Below are 22,088 nucleotides of genomic sequence, written 5' to 3' on the forward strand. Positions count from 1 at the left end.
GCTTTTGTTTTTCATTTTGGTATTCAGGTTGCTATTGGTTTATTTTACGAATCTCATTTTTCATCTACAGTTCACCGTTGCTACTTCAGCATATATATTGTAATTTTGTAATTTGGAGATAGTGAGTGTGGCTGTGGACTCTAGAAGGCGGAGTGTGAAGTGGAGAAATCGTAATATTTCCGTCATATTCTTCTGTTTGAGTTCAGTATTGACGTGACAGGCAAAGGGGGCAGCCATGTATAAGGATAGTGCCATTGGACATGGACCGGCTAGAAAATGGTTATTTCGTTTTAAGAAGGATCGTTTTACACTGGTCACTCACCACCCTCAGGAAGACCTTCGGGGTTTGATGAAGATCGTTTAAACGCATTAAGCTGCAGTGCTCGCTGTTCACGATAACTGACAAATGTGATGAACTGTGAACATTTCACCATCGTGTGACCTTTGCATGCTCTTAGGAAGATTCAAAAATCGGGTGAATGGGCACATCATGCTGTAAGTCTAAATCCAAAAAAATTCTGCAGGTTGCCATTTGTGCACCTCTGCTTGCTGTTCATCAATTGCGTCGTCAATAGCACCGACCATTCCTATCCCGTATCGTAACTGGTGACGAGAAATGGTGTCTTTTTGCTAACATAAGCAAGAAAGGAAGTTTTGAGCCTAAATAAAGCAGCAGCTCCCCTCACAAAGACCTGTGAATATACTCGAAAGATAATCATGTTCATCCGGCGGAATAAAGGCGGTGTTGTGTGATACGAACTGTTGACATTTATTGTCGACAACTAAGACGTCTTGTAGACGCAGTACAAGAAAAAGGACGAGGAAGACTGCGTGAACTGGTGCTACTCCACTATATTGCCCGTCCGCATTCTGTCACACTGACAAAAACACTGGACAACAGGTACTGAGATGGAAAGTCATTCAGCACCCACTTTCTTCACCTGATCTTGCACCCTCAAATTTTCACCCTTTCCGTTGTCTATCGAACTTCTTCCGAATACGGCTCGAGGTGTTATTCCCCTCAAAACATTGTATTTCTTTAATCACCGTATTGAAAAGGTATCCCAGCGCTGGCAGACTGTTGTAAGCAGTGAAGAAGAATATATTATGAGAAGGAAAGTTGCATGAGATTGAAATCGTGTGTGTGAATTGATTCTGCTAGAATGTTTGTGTGTGCGTATATGTGTCTATTGTTGACAATGACCGACAGCTTCAATTGCGAGCGTCTTTAAGTTGTGCCTATCTGCGACTCAGTATCTCCGTTATTTAGTAGCAACGTTTCTTCCTATAATATTGTAGCATTCCATTCTGGATTTTCCATTGTTTGAAGGAGAATACACTATTGACCATAAAATTGCTGCACCAAGAAGAAATGCAGATCATAAACGGGTATTCATTGGACAAATATACTATACTACAACTGACATGTCATTACATTTTCACGCAATTTGTGTCAATAGATCCTGAGAAATCAGTACCCAGAACAACCACCTCTGGCCGTAATAACGGCCTTGATACGCCTGCGCATTGAGTCAAAAAAGAGCTTGGATGACGTGTACCGGTACAACTGCCCATGGAGCTTCAACACGAAACAACAGTTCATCTAGAGTAGTGACTGGCGTATTGTGACGATCCAGTTGCTCGGCCACCATTGACCAGACGTTTTGAATTGGTGAGAGATCTGGAGAATGTGCTGGCCAGGGCAGCAGTCGAACAATTACTGTATCCAGAAAGGCCCACACAGCAACATGCGGTCGTGCATTATCCTGCTGAAATGAAGGGTTTCGCAGGGATCGAATGAAGGGTAGAGCCACGGGTCGTAGAACACCTGAAATGTAACGTCCACTGTTCAAAGTGCCGTCAATGCGAATAAGAGGAGACCGAGAAGTGTAACCAATGGCACCCCAACCATCACGCCGGGTGATGTGCCAGTAGGGCGATGACGAATTTACGCTTCCAATGCACGTTCACAACGATGTCGCCAAACACGGATGCGACCATCATCATGATGTAAACACAACCTGAATTCATCCGAAAAAATGACGTTTTGCCATTCGTGCACCCAGGTTCGTTGTTGACCACACCATTGCAGGCGCTGCTCTCTGTGATGCAACGTCAAGGCTAACCGCAGCCATGGTCTCCGAGCTGATACTCTATGCTGCTGCAAACGTCGTCGAACTGTTCGTGCAGATGGTTGTTGTCTTGCAAACGTCCCCATCTGTTGACTGAGGGATCGAGACGTGGCTGCACGACCCGTTACAGCCATGAGCATAAGATGCCTGTCGTCCCGACTGCTAGTGATACCAGGCCGTTGGGATCCAGCATGGCTTTCTGTACTTCCCTCCTGAAGCCACCGATTCCATATTCTTCTAACAGTCTTTGGATCTCGAGCAACGCGAGCAGTAATGTCGCGATACGATAAACGGCAATCACGGTAGGCTACAAACCGGCCTTTATAAAAGTCGGATGGTGCGCATTTCTGCTCCTTACACGAGGCATCACAACGTTTTACCAGGCAACGCCGGTCGACTACTGTTTGTGTATGAGAAATCGGTTGGAAACTTTCCTCATGTCAGCACGTCGCAGCGGTCGCCACCGGTGCCAACCTTGTGTGAATGCTCTGAAAAGCTAATCATTTGCATATGACAGTATCTTCTTCCTGTTGGTTAAATTTCGCGTCAGGAGCACGTCATCTTCGTTGTGTAGCAATTTTTATGGCCAGTAGTGTATATTATTGATGTCCACAGTGTCTCTAATGTGTATCTGTTGTGTTTATTAAACTTCCGGAAAAACACTATGACCTTAAGCATGAATCTAATAAGTAATTTTCAAAGACATCTCCATGAAGTTGCTGATGGAGAAATATCTGAAAAGGATTAAAGGCGTTGGAGTGTAGTACTAACTGAATAGGCCTTCGGCTGATACTAACCGCACATTCAACTTGCATTGTAATTGACTGCGGGTTACCGCTACTAAAATGTTAGTTGCTGTTCTGTTTCGCTGGCGTATTTTATTCTTTACATTTACGATTTCTCTTATTTATACAGAGGATGGTCAGAATGTCCGAGAGTCTTGTAAGGGTGTTGCAGGGTAGGTTGTGCTGAGAAATAGAGTTTAAGAAAAACTTTCGCACTGGATTCGTTTCCGAATTAATTAGTTAATCAGGATGTCACGCACGCAGATTTAAAGGTTTCAAATGGCTGTAAGCGCTATGAGACTTAACGTCTGAGGTCATCATTCCCATAGTACTTAGGACTACTTAATACTAGCTAACCTAAGCCCATCACACACATCTATGCCTAGGCAGGATTCGAACCTGCGACCGTAGCAGTCGCGAGGTTTCGGACTGAACCGCCTAGAACCACTCGGCCACATTGGCCGGCCAAGCAGATTCAAGCGGCCAGCCAGATATATTAAGTGTCATTTGTTCTCACACAACCCACGAGACTGCTTATCCTTTGGCTCCATCGCTATTGCCGTCCCATATCCAGTTTTTGTATCGCTCTCTTGTTCGACTTTAGGAAAACAAACGAAGGACACCTTTGGCCACACCGTCTCTGGCGAGCTGCTTGAATCTGCGCGCGCAGTGGCTTGATTGGCTAACTTCAAGGCTAATCAAGTCGGAATCAGAACAAAGTATCGAATTTTCTTCTTAAGAAATATAGTTTCATCCCAGCCTACTCTGCTACACGCTAATAAGGTTTACAAACTGTTTCTCCCCACACTGTATATCAGGTGTCTCTCGTAAGAGTCGTCAGACGCATTCTCTGGTGTTTTAGCATATGTTTGCAATACTGTTTTTCCAATGTTTAGTCATCGTAAACAAATACTGTTCATTATGTCTTTAATGCGATGCCCATTGTCGACAGAAACTGTCGATTTGTTTCCCCCCTACGTACAAAATGAAAATTAAAGTCAAATTTTGCGTGCCTATTCGACAGAACGATGCAAAATTTGTGTATTGAGACACTTTGTTTATAGTTATGTATTAAGAAGGGTAATGAAACACGAAAAATAACCAGTACTCCACTAGTGATTGAGCAGCGTGCTTCTGCATGGCGGTAGCATTCAGCAGGGGCCTGGGCGGTGCTTTGGATTTTGGGGCGCATTTATTCGTGATTTACTGTCCCTTCCTGTACATACAGGTAAAGCAAACACGCCCTATACTAATTTGGGGCGGCTGTATCTACTAGGAACGTAAAATTCTGCTTTTAAATATCTTATTCTTTGTTATGGGAAACAAACAGAATATTTTCGTTGACTATGGGCGTTGCAAGAAAGACGTGATGAACAGTGTTTGACTCATTCCAGGTACACTTTGCAAAAACGAAGTTTGTAGACATCGGTTAAACAACAAGAGAGAACCCGCTTGACGACTCTTGGGAGGGACACCCTGTACGTGCAAGAGATCGTAAGGGTTTGGTACGATGAGGATTTCTTGAACCGTACAATCACAGTATTCTACAGCTATTTTAAGACAGTCGCCACAAACGAAAACTATATCCATGTTTCCGACTATGGTTTACATTGTGGAAGTCTGAGTACCGTCACGAGCAAGTTTTTCTAATGGCACAGACAAGGTGGAAGCGCACAGGCAAATATACCGACCATAACACAGTAGCGTGTTTTGCTTGTATTTCGTTCGGTATAGGAGGCGTTTGTGGTACAGGAACGGTTGGGGACAGGGGAGCTTCAAATGTACACTCTTGGAAATTGAAATAAGAACACCGTGAATTCATTGTCCCAGGAAGGGGAAACTTTATAGACACATTCCTGGGGTCAGATACATCACATGATCACACTGACAGAACCACAGGCACATAGACACAGGCAACCGAGCATGCACAATGTCGGCACTACTACAGTGTATATCCACCTTTCGCAGCAATGCAGGCTGCTATTCCCCCATGGAGACGATCGTAGAGATGGTGGATGTAGTCCTGTGGAACGGCTTGCCATGCCATTTCCACCTGGCGCCGCAGTTGGACCAGCGTTCGTGCTGGACGTGCAGACCGCGTGAGACGACGCTTCATCCAGTCCCAAACATGCTCAATGGGGGACAGAACCGGAGATCTTGTGGCCAGGGTAGTTGACTTACACCTTCTAGAGCACGTTGGGTGGCACAGGATACATGCGGACGTGCATTGTCCTGTTGGAACAGCAAGTTCCCTTGCCGGTCTAGGAATGGTAGAACGATGGGTTCGATGACGGTTTGGATGTACCTTGCACTATTCAGTGTCCCCTCGACGATCACCAGAGGTGTACGGCCAGTGTAGGAGATCGCTCCCCACACCATGATGCCGGGTGTTGGCCCTGTGTGCCTCGGTCGTATGCAGTCCTGATTGTGGCGCTCACCTGCACGGCGCCAAACACGCATACGACCATCATTGGCACCAAGGCAGAAGCGACTCTCATCGCTGAAGACGACACGTCTCCATTCGTCCCTCCATTCACGTCTGTCGCGACACCACTGGAGGCGGGCTGCACGATGTTGGGGCGTGAGCGGAAGACGGCCTAACGGTGTGCGGGACCGTAGCCGAGCTTCATGGAGACGGTTGCGAATGGTCCTCGCCGATACCCCAGGAGCAACAGTGTCCCTAATTTGCTGGGAAGTGGCGGTGCGGGATCCTACGGCACTGCGTCGGATCCTACGGTCTTGGCGTGCATCCGTGCTTCGCTGCGGTCCGGTCCCAGGTCGACGGGCACGTGAACCTTCCGCCGACCACTGGCGACAACATCGATGTACTGTGGAGACCTCACGCCCCACGTGTTGAGCAATTCGGCGGTACGTTCACCCGGCCTCCCGCATGCCCACTATACGCCCTCGCTCAAGGTCCGTCAACTGCACATACGGTTCACGTCCACGCTGTCGCGGCATGCTACCAGTGTTAAAGACTGCGATGGAGCTCCGTATGCCACGGCAAACTGGCTGACACTGACGGCGGCGGTGCACAAATGCTGCGCAGCTAGCGCCATTCGACGGTTCGACGGCCAACACCGCGGTTCCTGGTGTGTCCGCTGTTCCGTGCGTGTGATCATTGCTTGTACAGCCCTCTCTCAGTGTCCGGAGCAAGTATGGTGGGTCTGACACACCGGTGTCAATGTGTTCTTTTTTCCATTTCCAGGAGTGTATTTACTAACAACAGAATTCAATAAATATCAGCGTACGACTACAAGTAAAACACAAGCAAAATGTCCAGTGCTCAGTCCACAAACATTCATCAATTTGGTATGTAAAACTTTCTGGCAGATTAAAACTGTGTGCCGGGCCGGGACTCGAACTCGGGACCTTTGCCTTTCGCGGGAAAGTGCTCTACCAACTGAGCCACCCAAGCACGACTCACACCCCGTCCTCACAGCTTTAATTCCGCCAGTACCTCGTCTACTACCTTCCAAGCTTCACAGAAGCTCTCCTGCGAAACTTGCCCGCGAAAGGCAAAGGTCCCGAGTTCGAGTCTCGGCCCGGCACACAGTTATAATCTGCCAGGAAGTTTCATATTAGCACACACTCAGCTGTAGAGTGAAAATTTCATTCTAGTTTGGTATGCACTATGACCTGCCAAACGATGAAATTCCAGCCCTTCAAAACAAGTTCAGTTTTACAAAAGGAGGAGGACACAAAGCAGCAGAAATCGATACCACTAACATCAACAAAAGTTGGGAGGAATGACAAAGATAGCAAGGCTCTAGCTCAGGGAAATATATAACTAACTATAGCAGACACAGTAATTCTCAAAGCTGTTACAAATACAGTTAATGAACCAGATAAATAGTAAGTAGACATTTAACCCACACTGAACGAAGCTACACAAAACTTGCCATATGATAAAATGAATCAGACCAGTAATTCTACCAAAGGCCTGGAAACTGGAAGTCAGTATGGGAAAGCACTTAAGAAACACCACAGTAATACAAGGTGCACCCGTAAGGTTTAATTGACAACGGATCTTCTTCTATTGAGACAAATATTCCAGATAACACTAGGTACTGTAGCAGCCGCGTCACCACTGAAGTATAAGAAGTTGTACAACCCGATGAGGCGTCTGCAGATCTCAAGTTTTCCGACGAGTACAGCTGGTACACCACTTTGCTCAAGCACCACCATCCAAGAGAATACACACCGGTCGGATTTTGCTTCTGTCTCGTCAGCTCGATCTTTTCTAGATGCATCCTCTCTCCCCACACAGGAAGTGATGACAACAAGTCGCTGCTAGTTTCGACCCAGGCGCCACCGCGCTGCGTCCGCTGTTAGTTGCCCGATTGTTGCACTTCCTCGATGACTCTCTGCCTACTGTCCGAGTCTCCGATGAGGCTCGTCACAATTCCAATATGGCGGCGCTGGAGATAGACCGTAGAGCCACAGGCTACCTCTGTGTGAGCAGCTGACAAGTCAACACTAGACACCCCCCTCCAGCAACTGGGAATACAAACGTTCCTTGATCCACGACACACGTTTGTAAGTCGGATCTCTTGAGAGCCTGAGGGACAATAGTTTTTTTACTGTTGTCTAGTTAGTAGTCGATAGGTCGTAGAATTCCTCTTCGAAACATCTTTCTATTGCCACTGGAAAAGTATATAGATATCTTAAAAAGAAGAAAGTGTAAGCCAGTGTCATTGAACGGTAAGTATATCCGTTTAAACGTAGCTACGTTAGTGTTCGTCCGACGTAACCCGTGTTCGTCAAAAAAGTTGTCGCGTGGTCTGAGACAACTTAGCGATAACAGACTCTCGATGTAAATCATTGCCAATATACATGCCAGTGTTATTACATGGAAGCGCCAAAGAAAGTGGTGTAGGCATGCGTATTCAAATACAGAGATATGTAAACAGGCTGAATACGGCGCTGCGGTCGGGAACGCCTGTATAAGACAACAAGTTGTTAGATCCGTTACTGCTGCTACAATGGCAGGTTATCAACATTTAAGTGAGTTGGAACGTGGTGCTGTAGCCGGCGCACGAGCGATGGGACAACCCATCTCCTAGGTAGCGATTAAGTGGGGATTTTCTCGTACGACTACCTCACGAGTGTCTCGTGAATATCAGGAATCTAGTAAAGCATAAAATCTAAGACACCACCGCTGCCGGGAAGAGATCCTGCAACAACGGGACCAACAACGACGGAAGAGAATCGTTCAACATGACAGAAGTGCCACCCTTCTGTTAATTGCTGCAGATTTCAACTCTGGGCAATCAACAAGTTTCAGCGCGCGAACCACTCAACGAAACATCATTGATAAGGGCTTTCGGAGCCGAAGGTCCACTCGTGTACCCTTGATGATTCCACGGCACGAAGCTTTGCGCCTCTCCTGGTGCCATCAACACCGACACTGGCCTGTTGATGACTGGAAACATGTTGCCTGGTCGGGCAAGTCTCGTTTCAAATTGCATCGATCGGATGGATATATACAGTATGGACACAACTTCATGAATCTATGGACACTGCATGTCAGTAGGGGACTGTTCATGTTTGTGGAGGCTATATAATGGTGTTGGGTGTGTGCAGTTTGGGTGATATGGGACCCCTGATACACCTAGATACGACTCTGACAGGTGACACATACGCAAGCATCCTGTCTCATCACCTGCATCCATCCATGTTCATTGTGCATTCCGACAGACTTTGGCAATTCCAGCAGGACAATGCGACACGCCACAAGTTCTGAATTGCAGCAGAGTGGCTCCAGCAACATTCTTCTCACTTTAGAAGCTTCATCTGACCATCAAACGTCCCAGACATGAGCATAACTCGGATGTCTTGCAACGTGCTGTTTAGAAGAGATCTCTATCCCCTCATACTCTGCCGGCCGGTGTTGCTGAGCGGTTCTAGGCGCTTCAGTCTGGAACCGCGCGACCGGTCTTGAACCGCGCGACCGCTACGGCCGCAGGTTCGAAGCCTGCCTCGGGCATGGATGTGTGTGATGTCCTTAGGTTAGTTAGGTTTCAATAGTTCTAAGTTATAGAGACTGATGACCTCAGATGTTAAGTCCCATAGTGCTCAGAGCCATTTGAAACAATTGAACCGTCATACTCCTACGTATTTATGGACAGCCCTTCAGGATCCATGGTGTCAGTTCCCTCCAGCACTGCTTCAGCCATTAGTCGAGTCCATGCCACGTCGTATTGCGGCACTTCTGCGTGCTCGCGGGGTGCCTACATGATATTAAGCATGTGTACCAATTTCTTTGGGTCTTGAGTCTACAACGATGAGAGGACATGCTTGGTGACACTCTCTCTGTCTTTCTACCTCTCTTTCCCTGTCTCTTTGTGTGTGTGTGTGTGTTTGTGTGTGTGTGTGTGTGTGTGTGTGTGTGTGTGTACTAATCAATGTGATTTTGTTTGCTCTGTTTAGCAGCTACAGGCTGATGACTGATTCGCTGAGATGAAGTCGCATCACAGTGTGACATCGCTTCGGCCTTCACGCGGCTGCAGTTACGCCAGCTCAGCAGAAGCAAGCATCGGCATTCTGACCTTCAACGCTGCCAACATCACCAGAGAATTGCACCTTACAGCAATGAGATGAATCTCCTATAGAGATCACAGACTTCATAGCTGTGACACCTTCTATATTAACTTATATGTGAAATATATTAAAATATAATAGTATATAATGATCTGTGTTTATTGCTTTTACTATTTCCTTCTTTTGACTGAAAGGCATCGTAGTGAGGAAAGTCTCACTGGATTCTATATATGGAGTAAGCAGTCATCTCCTGACTGTTATACCCTTGATGATGACAGCGATCGAAGTCACTGAAAGCTCCTGACTAAAAATGCAGAAGTTTTTCTTGATATTCTCCTGGCTAATAAAAATTTCGATCACCTTTAGAGTGTGGAGTCGGGATGACACTATTTCTTTTTGCGTGCATCCACCTTCAAAGTGGGTCGCTGGCAGAATTTTAGTCACTTGACACAATACTGTGGAGTAAATGAAACTGCGTCAAAGGTCACACAGTCAGTAACATGAATGTCAGTCGCAGACAAAACTTCATGCTTCGAAGTATAAGATTCAAACAAAGCAAGCAGAGAGTGACCAAATTTATGAATTACATGTTAAATTATAAAAATGGGTGACATGTGTTGGATGCCAGACAATGGAGACCCAGCACATTATTCCCTTGAGAGTGTACACATCAAATGAGTGGTTTCCACGATATGCCGTTCCATGATATTGCGAGGTGCCGGGGCTAGCAGTGTATTTAACACTAAATTCTTCTAGAATCTTCATATGGAAATGATGCTTTAAGACCACCCCCCTTTTCTAACTCCGACTTTTGTTGTTGCACGTGGATTAAGAAGAAACGCGAACTGACAGTAATCGACCCTGCAAGTGGAATAGAAAAGAGTTTAGCCCTGCGATAATTTAATTTGATAAAAATTAATTTGATAAAGGAAAGTTACATTAACGTAGTGAGAAATGAAAGGGTTGCTCTACCGATCAACAGAATGAAAGTTCTATCCAAAATAACAATGGTTTATTATGACCAATCTCAAAATAATAATCAAAACACATGAAACATATACAAACTCCAGAAAAGAGCCATAAGAATAATAACCAGAAATAGTAGTCGAGCTCATTGTAAAGATCTGTTCAAAACACTGGGAATTTTAACTGCTCCATGTGAACACATTTACCAGTCAGTTGTACACATGAAAAGTAACATTGGCAATTACTGCACAAACAGCTCTGTCCATGACCATGCAACAAGAGATAGACTCAACTTACATTTACCAAGAAAAAATAAACATAAAACTCAAAACAGCATTTTCTACCAAGGAATAAAACTGTACAATAAATTACCAAAAGAGATTAAAGGAATTTCAAAAATACACTTATTTAAGAAGGCAGCTAAAAAGTACCTGTTATGCAATACATTTTATACATTGAAGGATTACTTAGATAAAGCAGAGTAGGGGTTTGCTAAAAAATGTTATACAAACAAATAATAATAATAATGATGATTATAAAACATCCAATATTCCACATAACACCATCACTTTATTATTTTTCTTCTTTTTTCCTTTCTAGAGACACTCTCCTCTCAAGCTATGCATAGCACAATACTAACACCTCTTCCTCTTTCTGAGCTCAACATCTCACTCATTATGAAGGGATGCTGACTCAGTTTTTCAGGATAGCAAATGGGAACTTGCAGTACAGAAAATGGCCCAAGGATCACCTGTGTGTGTGTGTGTGTGTGTGTGTGTGTGTGTGTGTGTGTGTATGTAGTGAGTGAAGTGTTATGAAACAATATGTGTATAGTGTGTGCAGTGACTGATAGTGAAATATGAGTGAATAGTGTGGCATTACATTATTTAATGAGTTATTTGTAAATAAATTATTGTATACCAGGAGTAAAATCTAATGATTGTCTCTAACTAGAAGTCTGTAAATATATGTGTATACGAATTAGCTTATTGTAAATTGATCTAAGCTTGTAAATACTTTGACATGTCCTATATCCTTGTAAAAAGAGATCTACGGATGATTAAAACTACTACTACTACTACTACTACTACTACAATACGTCAAATTGGACACTCAAATAAATGCTGTGAAGGTGAGGTTGTCCATAAACTAGTTTGTTACATTTGTGGCCAAGTGGTATGTGGAGCCAATTCCTTGCTACTCAAATCTTAAGGGAAACACCCAGCCAACCCAACATTAATTGCTGCTACTGTAGTGAGAACTCAGACAATGAACACCCAAGACAGAACCACGTTAGAAAAGACGGGAACAGGCGCGCTCTGCTGAGCTCTGATTGTCACAGCTAAATTCCCTAATCTGCCGGTGCTGCGGGCATACATTACCAAGCTGTCTTCTTAACTGAAAGGACACGATCTGGCATATCGGAGACGATGGCTGCTTGCTGAGACGTCCCGTCGTGGTGCTGATAATGTCACGAGTATAGCCCGAAACAAATTATCCTGGTCTGGTTGTTCCAGACTAAAGACTTCCTAGTAACACAAATGCTCCTCTGAGGGAGACGAAGAAGGCTCGCTACACAATCACAGACAGTACAGTGATTGATTTTAACAAGCGAAGTCCCACAGTAACTCCGATACAGGCAACTCTAGCCAATACTGTTCAAGACGGACACATAGGCCGCTTGTACGCAGAACGCTCAATTGCCAACTGTACTCGGAAAGTTATGTTGAAGTCGAAATTTCAGCAACTTCGTCAAACAGTTACAATTCAATGAAAGTATACTTGACAGCAAAAGGAAGGCACACTGTCTAGAGCAGCGAGAGCTCATTCTTGTAACCTACGCCGACCGAAAGGCGAGAGCCGACTCTTTCAAAAGCACCCGTACAAGCCGAACACAGAACATTCTCGCCCCCACGAGAGTGGCCATGGTTAAAACGTGCCAATAATCAACTCGAAAACCGGCAGAAAATTCCACTCTATTGCCGAAGCACTACTATTCCACCAATGGAGATACTTGGAGCCAAGTTCTGCGCCGATTTCGCTACGTCACGGAGCTATCCCCTGAGCAAGCCAATCACAGTTATGATTTTGCAGAAAACGCCAAGACTGCCTGGGAACACAAGTCATTCCCACGCCTCGCTGGAAGCCCGCCAGAGAGTGTTTTCACTAAGTTTCTGCGAAGTAACAGAATCTCTAGCCCACGCTCTTATGACAATGTCGGCGTCTGAACAGCATCCACTCACCTCCCTCACACCCGTGGCATAACCCTTTCAAGATCAGCAGACCCCCCCCCCCCCTCCCCCCTGTCACCGGACCACCCGGATGACGAGAGACGCTCCGTGGGAAGTCCGTGTGTGAAGCAATAGCAACTTTTCACCACATGCAATTAGAGAAGAAAATGTTCATATCTTAAGAGTTCTCAATACCAGCGTTGTGATGACAATACTCGGCCATACTTCCCCAAATCGAATTACTCAGGGTAAGATATAAATATGAGAGGGGGCAAGTGACTGTGTGTGTCTAAAGGCCTGCCACCTCTCAATATGTCGAGCTGTAAACGTTCCTCTCTGTTGAGCACGTTCTGTGCTGATCGTATTTTCGTAGCTACCTTGAGCACTGAATCCGAATGGATGACGCTGTGGCCAGTATTTTGGCTTTCCACAATCCATTGAATGGCCAGTGGAAATAAAGTGTTTAGGCGCAGTGGATCTGTTAGGCTGTAGAAGGCCGGTGGTTTTCGAGGCACCATTCTTACACAGTCCGTGTTGCTTATTCTATGTAATTTCAACCACTCTGGCAGGGAACTTCACTTATGCCCACCTTTCGTAAAAGCACATCATCTTTGACATATTCCAGAAGAGCTGCAGTCTCGACCAGTGGGAGGAAGGTCACTTTACATCTACTTTGCCTTGCTGTTCCTCTGGACATTCCACAGATATCAGGCAAGTCAACATACTGGCCACAGCCTAATGCTTTTGGGTCAAGATCGATGTGGAAATTCAATTAGCAGACAACCTGTTCGGCAAAAAATGGTTCAAATGGCTCTGAGCACTATGCGACTTAGCTTCTGAGGTCATCAGTGGGCATGCCCGAGGCAGGGTTCGAACCTGCGACCGCAGCGGTCGCTCGGTTCCGGACTGCAGCGTCTAGAACCACACGGCCAATCCGGTTGGCCCTTTTCGGCAGTGACAAGGGTTTCCAGCTCGACAGAGCATAGAAAAAACTCATTTCACTTCCGCGGTCTCAGAGAAATTATTGTTCTGCATCTCCACTGGCTAGCATTTTAACACAAGCCACACGTTTTAAAAATAAACCATGCAATTCCTAAGCATTGTGGATCTGCCGACAGTGCTTCCTTTGCGTTAATCTTAGGATGAAGTATTATTTATGACTGACGCTCCTATTGCCTAGAGTGTTATGTCTGACGCACTTGAGTGCGCTACATTATTGTGTCAAGTGGTTTAAACTCTGCCAGCGACCCACCTTGAAGATTCCCGTAAAATTATCAGCTGAAACGGCGGAAGAAGAAATAACGATGTCTCGGGTAAACTCGCGGATGATGATGGAATAACCGAGAAGTTTGCTTTCAAGTAGCATTGTTGATAGTTTTCCACTCACAGCATGGTGCCATTATGATTGTCATCCAGCCGTTACTATTAAAGGCCATTTGGAAATGATGTGGACGCAAGTGTCACCCATCCATTCTTTTAGTTTCCACGATCACCACGGCAACATTACAACAGCACACTACACAGGCATCTTTTATACATGTCATAATAAGCCTAGACAACAGTTCAATATATATGACTTCTAGAGGAGGTTGAGGAGATGTTACAACTTTTCGTGAGTATTAGTTCGTTTTCAGTAAAACTCTTTGATACAGAATACTTACCTTTAATAGAAACCATTTCCATATGAGCAAGGATATACATTCACAATCACAGAACACATCAATAACTGTTCTTGTAGAGAACACAACGACAAGTGTTCTTGAACTGAATAGTACTGTAATGTAACGTCGCAACAGTTTTTGTCTTCTTAGTGACTACTTCGTTTAACTCTGGAACACAGTTCTGTCTATTGACAGTATCTCGCTGCCATATCTGAACTACGAAGCTGCTGCTATTAGAGTGAGCTATCAAAAGAGTGGTGCGAGTGGAGCTCTGCTGCGACGTAAGCAGTCTTCCAGCATCGGCAGATTACTGAACATCTTGAGGACGGGCCTTCGTAAACATCTCTTATTCGTGGCTGCCTCTGGCAGCAAATGTCCTTAGCTTGTAGTTCCGTCGTGAGGTATCAACTTCACTATGGGACTTCACTCTTCGGATGACATGTAATCTCGTCTTTCCCTACTAAATATTATTCTTTTACATTTGCTTTAATTGCATCTCAGGCAAAGGCGGATCACATAGGCGAATAGCGAGATGTTAGCAACAGCAAGTTTTATAAGCGTTACTGAAGGTTGTGTTAGATTTCTTGTCACCAGTCTAACTACGACACTGCATCAAAAAGTTTAAAATCGGCTTGTTTCTTTCCGAGGAGGGCAGTTAGTTACGTAGCACAATGATACCCATCTGAAACTTACACGATCTGAAACTTATACGATCTGAACCTTACGTCATTATGCCAATGAGAAATTGGTTTCGTTTCTCAGACATCGGACATCTTATGCAGTAAGAAGCAGATACGTTTTCTAAGGAATGGATAGAAAACACATTCACTGTGTTACACCATCGGGGCTTCATAAGAGTACCACATCACATCAACTAATTGGTGTCAAATTACTTTTCAATTCTCAATAAATGAAATTATGTTTAAGATTCAGATCTCAATGGAAAACCATTGTCTAGAACCACTTAAATTCATTATTATTATTTCGATATTACCACACATACAGTGTGTTCAAAAAATGTTTCGAGTGCTTTGAGAGGTGGTACTACTCATCGAAACAAGGAAAATAAGTCCAATAAACATCGGTCCAGAAATACACACATTCGGCGATAAACATGCGTTTACAGAAGGTGTTCAACGTGGCGTCCATTCATTACAGTTCAACTCTTTGCCCTCCCGCGTAAGGAATGACGCACCATTTGAAATATAACCGGCAGTTGTTGCACCTGCTGGAACGCACTGAAAACACGGCCCTGTAGTGTCCGCACACTGTTGATTGGCGTGGCGTAGATCCATTCCTTCAAGTGGCCAGATAGCCAAAATTCCATGGGATCGAAGTCTGGGGAATGAGCAGGCAAAGTGTGCCTCCTCCACCCGACTAATCCAGAGGTGTGAAATGTCTGCATCGGATGTTCTCGCACATTGTGACGAAAGTGTACTGGTGCACCATCATGCATGAACCACATTTGTATTCGCTGCTGCAGTGAAACAGCCTCTAGAAAGGTAGGGAATACATTGATGTGGAAGTCCAGATGCGCCGTTGTGGTAGCACGTGTGCCTTGTTAATCTACCGCTAAGTACTCCTGTCCTTACGTTGATTGAGCATCGGTGTTGATGCCCTCCTTCCTGAATTGCAAGATGATTTTTCCATCCGCCCATGGTTATGGAAATTCACAACACCATCTCGTGTGCATCCTGTCTCATAGGTGAATAAAATCCTGGATGTGAACAGCGGACCTGGGGCACATTTCTGCAACAGCCACGGACAAAATCGCCGTCTGCCATGATGATCCTATGGTCTTGGGCCTGAAAGATCTGTAGATGGTATGTGTACAGTAGTCGTTCATGAAATTCCCCCCCAGATAATAGAGTGAGACACGCCTTCTGTTGCTTCTAATCGTCGCACACCGGTCACAGGAGTTTCTTCGACCGGACGTAGCAGCCGCTCTTCCGTGTCAGGCATGCGAGATTGTGCAGAGCCTTTAACTGTCAGTCTTACATGGTGCATGGATATCTGTATCCCTCATACGTTTTCAGAGGGCACTCTGCGCTATGGATGTTTTTCAGAGTAGAGGGCCCATTTGTTAAACCAAAGCAGAATATCACATCCGCTATTTCGCTTGTCGAATAGTAGACTTCCATTGTTAACGAACGGTGGGAGTGATGAAATGTACATGTGCTACACCATTTGTACGTGCAAACAGCACAATAACAGTAAACACGTAAGTGAATCCGCATTTGGGAGAAGGTAAAACATCATGATACGGATCCGGCGCTAACAATACTGCACAATTAGGCACACAAACACGACGAAAATTAACGTAGCCTACAACACGTCTAGAACCACAAAACTCACTGCAGACCACCTAACGGTAGATAGAGTAAGACATTATACGAGGATTGGAACTTAAATAGTGGCAACTATTTATTCACAACCGATACAAAAGAATTATATGTTTGCACTTGCTACTGTCCTTCAAAGTAGTCACCAACGTTGTGTAGAACCCGGTGACAGCAATGTGGAAGATCTAGTATACCGTCAGCAGAGCCTTTTCATTTGATGGTTCGAATAGAGCGGTCTACTGCCTGTCGAATCTCTGGAACAGTTCTGAAGCGAATGCCACGAAGTGGTTCCTTCATTTTCGGAATCAAATCAAAGTCACCGGGATTTAAGTCCGGGGAATATGGTTGACGGTACAGTACTTCTCAGTCCCATCGACCGAAGAGAGCCCCCACAGCTTGCGCTGTATGCGCCCGCGCATTGTCGTGCAAAATGATGAGTGGGTTGCACAGAAAGTGTCGCCGCTTCTTTCTCAAAGCTTGTTGCAGGTGATGCTCCAAAAACGAACAATAATACTGCGCGTTGACGGTCTGACGTGTAGGAAACTAAAGCGTTAGGATAACACCATCACAGTCGTACACGAGAATCACCATAACTTTCACCATACTGGGGCTCTGACGCACTTTCGACTTTCGCGGCGACCCATAATGACGCCATTCGTTGGATTGGCGTTTCAGTTTTGGCTCGTACGGTGTGGTCCATGTCTCATCCAGTGTTACGATACGGCGTAAGACAGCCTCTCCTTCTCGCTCATAACGCTCCAAGTGCGTCTGAGCAGCGTCGTAACGCATCCATTTCTGCATTTGCGTCAAGTCATGCGGAACCCATAGTGATGCAGTTTTTCACATGCCCAGACATTCCTTCAGGAAGCGAAGCACAGTCGTATGCGCTAATCAGGTTTCCTGAGCGAGCTCACGAACCGTATGGCGTCGATCACTGTCCACTAACGGGGCAACAGCATGCACTTCTTCTCCACAGACGCTAGGACGACCCGCCCGATGCATGTCTGCCACAGTTTGCAGACCTTCGTAGAAGACTTTTACCCAACGGGCCACTGTTTAGTAAGGCAACACCGATTCCTCGCACGCCTCTTAAAGACCTTGATGACGCTGTCGTGCTGTATGACCTCTAGCACATTCCATCTTGATGCAACTCCGCAGTTCCTGTTTCGAAAATATAGTGACACCATTACATTAGATCGCTCGCTCACAAGTGTCTGTGTTTCCCTCGATTGTACGCACGCCGGTGACATGGGACGGGCGAGTCCATTTGCTCGGAGGTAAGGTAGATATCTCAACAACGTGTGTTATCAGCGACAATAGAAGATTCCATTGCATAGTGTCTCCACAGTAGTGTTGCCACTATTTAACTTCCAACCTACGTAATACCCTGCGGAGACATTTGATGGAGCGCCAGTGCAACGACTATGCTAATATCATGAATCAAGCAACGCGCAGCCGTTGCTACAAACAAGCGTTTAACTCGGTAAGTATTCATCTCCGGACCAATGTCTAATGGACTTATTTTTCTTGTTTAGATGCTTACAACCACCTCTCGTTGTGTTTGTTTGAATAACATGTATAATCACAATGAAATTACAATGGATCGTTGTCAAGATCGACATAACAGTAACAAAGAGTCCTTTCCGTTGAAAATCACAAACAGAGGTTAATCAAACAATGTCGAATGTCACATATCATTTCCCTTTTCATACATATTCACTACTTGCTAAGCAATCTAAAATAATAATAACAATTCATACTCTTTTCTTGTCTTTCTGCTACACAACTATATCAGTAGTTAAACTACAATTTTCCATATAAGTTCAACGTCAGTTTTTGCCTCATGTCTTGATCAATTTCATTAAAGATGCGTTATATACGCATCACCCACTCATACTTAACACACTATGTCGAGGAGAAGGGGAGGACAAACAACACGCATTGTCTCAGAAAAAACCAGAATGAACCATAAGAAACTGATCTAAAAAGTTGTAACGATACTAGTGACTACGCTTGTATAATTACAATTAATATAGACCGTATGCGGTAACAGGATATGAGAAGTCTGTTTTTATTTTATATTTGTTGCAGACGTGCTGTACTGCATCGCTTATTTTTTTCGAAAATATAAACACGTTTCGTTGTTGTTGTATATGGCACTGATATGTGTATGTGTTTGCTCATTGTGATTTGTGTTTCATCGAAGACAAATGTGTGTGGGTGATAAGTGTGAGAAGGGTGGGTGTACGGGTGAGAGCGAGTGTTAGTGACAGTGACAGGATATACGCCCTCCACACTCCTTAGAGTACCTTACTAAATACATGCCCACGTACAAGAAATACTACAGGCTATATCTCTTAAGGTTGGAGTGTCAGTTAAGCAGTGTACGATTTGCACGGGGAGTGGTGGGGAATGCGGGAGGGGGGGGGGGGGCGGGTATTCAACCACCTCTAATTTTAATTTACACGCCCACATCCAAGATGTTTATTTCCAGCTCACTAAATATGTGGAACTTATTTCATTTAAATTTATCTAGCCGCACACAGCAAGTACTCGTATTAATACTCTTTTACTATTTTAACGTTAACACGTTTGCTTATTAATTTCGGAAAATGCGATGTACATTCAAACATCTTGAAACAACGGAAACTGAATCGGCATTCTCGTGCTGTAATTCTTGATTTAATCTAAACTAATCTCTGATACCCCTTACCTATGAGCTTGCGATGCAAGTAGCATTATTAGTTCAAAATGGCTCTAAACACTATGGGACTTAACATCTGAGGTCATCAGTCAGCATTATTATTCAGTTGAGTGCGTGCAGGCCTGTAAGAACTATGGAATTTCAGCGTGTCTCTCAAACAAAACAAAAGTTCGTCATTAGGGGCAGTTCTTACCTAGGAAAGTGTGCAAACAGTGAGTCACGCCGGCCGCGGTGGTCCAGCGGTTAAGGCGCTCAGTCCGGAACCGCGCGACTGCTACGGTCGCAGGTTCGAATCCTGCCTCGGGCATGGTTGTGTGTGATGTCCTTAGTTTAGTTAGGTTTAAGTAGTTCTAAGTTCTAGGAGACTGATAACCACAGCTGTTAAGTCCCATAGTGCTCAGAGCCATTTGAACCATTTGAACTGAGTCACGATACTAACAGTAGTGCGATAAGAGTTAGAATAGACGGTGGATGTAGAATCTGAAACGGTAATGATGGAGCTAACAATGAGAAACAAATTGAATCTTCAGGGACTACAAATTACTGCATGTCTGAAGGTAGGAATGGGAGTAACAGTCGGCGTGAAATTATAGTGGGAAATTGTGTATCCTGTTTTCAAACTGACAAAAGACTAATAAGCTTCTAAATGTTTGCAGGTGGGGATATTCATCAGCCAAATAAGTGTTAAAATTGAAGGTGAACCATCAGATGTCCTTCATTTTGCACAATTCGCTTCACTACTAGTTTCGATCAGATGGCCATTATCAAGCATAAGCTGGCATAAATGACTGGAAACTTATACCATAATTAGAGTAAACTGCTCATTTGAGCCACCATAATAGTAACAACCTTTTCACAGAAGTAGCTACGTACAACAGTTTTCGTTCACAAAGGGAGCTAGTAACACACTCACACCCTCACACTGTTAGTAAGTGTTATTGTGAACCTTGCTTCCTCAACAAAACTATTGTACACAACTATTATTGTAAAAATTTGGTTAATTCTATGCTGGTTTCAAAAACCAAATTATTCTTACTATAGTATAACTTTCCAGCCATTTATGCCATCTTATGCTTGACAATGGTCATTTGACCGAAACTAGTAACGAAGCTAATTGTGCAAAATGAAGGACAACTGAAGGCCTACCATGAATTTTAACTAATGAGGTTGTCCTTAAATGACAGAAACTTGGTAACATACACAGTGTGTTCAGAACGTGAATTTTGAGGTGTGCTTGTCGATAGTGCGTTTTTATCTGGTGTTTGTGCTAACAATGCCACAAAACTAAATGGTAAAATTGATGCGCGTGCAAACTGCAATTCACACGTGAAATGCGTAGGATCATAAGGAGCAAGGAGGAGCAAAGTATAGAAAAATGTGTGAGTGAAAGTGAAACGTAGTGGGGAAAGCAACACCAAGAAAAAGGGACCATAACCGCTTTGTAGTTCAAATCTATGAAATTGCTAATCTGAAACAATAATTTAAATCGTATCCCGCAGTAATCGAACTACAAACGTTTAATCGTTGGTCTGACGGTAATAGGTTTCATTATGTACATGATATGTATCATTATGCACGTGCATGCCGAAATATCGTTATGTTTAAACGAAATCAGGTGAAAAGGAATCTAGCTCATTACATTACCAAATCGTGTACAAATTTTCGTATCGTCGTGGACGAAAGAACTACGATTTCCAAAAAAGTATTTTTAAAATTACATGTACGTCTGTACTTTGAGAGATTTGCTTTCATTTATGGTTTCGATATCGTTGAGTTAGAAAGTTGAAAGGAAAGAGTAATTTCAGTACACTGTTAGTAGCTCTTGAAAAGTATAACATTAATTACGATGTACTAAAAAAGTTTGTTGTAGGTATAGCAACAAATGCTACATCAGTAACGACTGCACCCTACAAAGGCGTAGCCGCTCTGCTGCCTTAGGATTTGCAAAATATCTAGTTGTCGTGAGTTGTATGAACCACAAAGTGAATATAGCTGTCCTTGATATTATCAATGGCGTACCAGATGTGAACCATATACAGAATTTTTTAGATTCCTTATATTCTGTGTTTTCCAACAGGCCCAGAAGTTGAGAACTACGTGGCATTTCAGAAAACTTATATGTCTAGCTATAAAAACTTGGCTGCGCTTTTCACATAATTTGGATTGTTTCATAATTTAATGTTGTGGACCTCTTATTGACAGTCACAGTTTTCTTGTGCGTCATTTTGAAAAAACTGTGTGATGATTGTTCCAGAAAAACTCGTGAGAGTTCTGAATGTAAGGGATTGCTAAAATACCTCACAAAATGGTTGTTTATAACTACATTAGTTGTGCTTTATGAGGCCCTGTAAGTATTATTATTCCTTATGCAAAACAGAATTTCTTCAGTCCTTAAAGCAAACAACCGGCTGACGTGGCTATAGTACTGTACAAATAATAAACGATTCTCCCTGTATTAGGATGGTAGTACACGAGTTAAGGAAAAACACACATTCAAAGGAATCGTAAATAAAGTATCATCGTCCGAGAGTATAAGAAATATCAAACGTTTCGGAATAATTTTTTGTAGCCTTTGAAAACATTATAAACGTCTGCTTTGAAGATTTGAATTTCTTTTCGGATGCGGCCGCAATAAATTCAGACGAATATGAACCTATTTTTTATGATGACATGTTAGTTCCTCATTATGTGAAAAGATGGATTTTAAATTAAGTGAAACCAAAT

The 22,088-nt window shown here is 43.9% G+C and overlaps 1 protein-coding gene across 1 annotated transcript in view; it reads left to right on the top strand.

The window, feature by feature from the left end:
• LOC126278502 (uncharacterized) overlaps nucleotides 1–9,608 on the top strand; it is a 106,864-nt gene extending 97,256 nt beyond the window's left edge. The window contains exon 4 of the mRNA XM_049978660.1: nucleotides 9,350–9,608. Within this exon, the coding sequence (XP_049834617.1) occupies nucleotides 9,350–9,370 (21 nt within the window). The 3' untranslated portion in view covers nucleotides 9,371–9,608. The remainder of the gene's footprint in view (nucleotides 1–9,349) is intronic.
• Nucleotides 9,609–22,088: the final 12,480 nt, after the last annotated feature.

Source organism: Schistocerca gregaria, chromosome 6 (assembly GCF_023897955.1).
Source record: "Schistocerca gregaria isolate iqSchGreg1 chromosome 6, iqSchGreg1.2, whole genome shotgun sequence".
Classification (NCBI taxonomy): domain Eukaryota; kingdom Metazoa; phylum Arthropoda; class Insecta; order Orthoptera; family Acrididae; genus Schistocerca; species Schistocerca gregaria.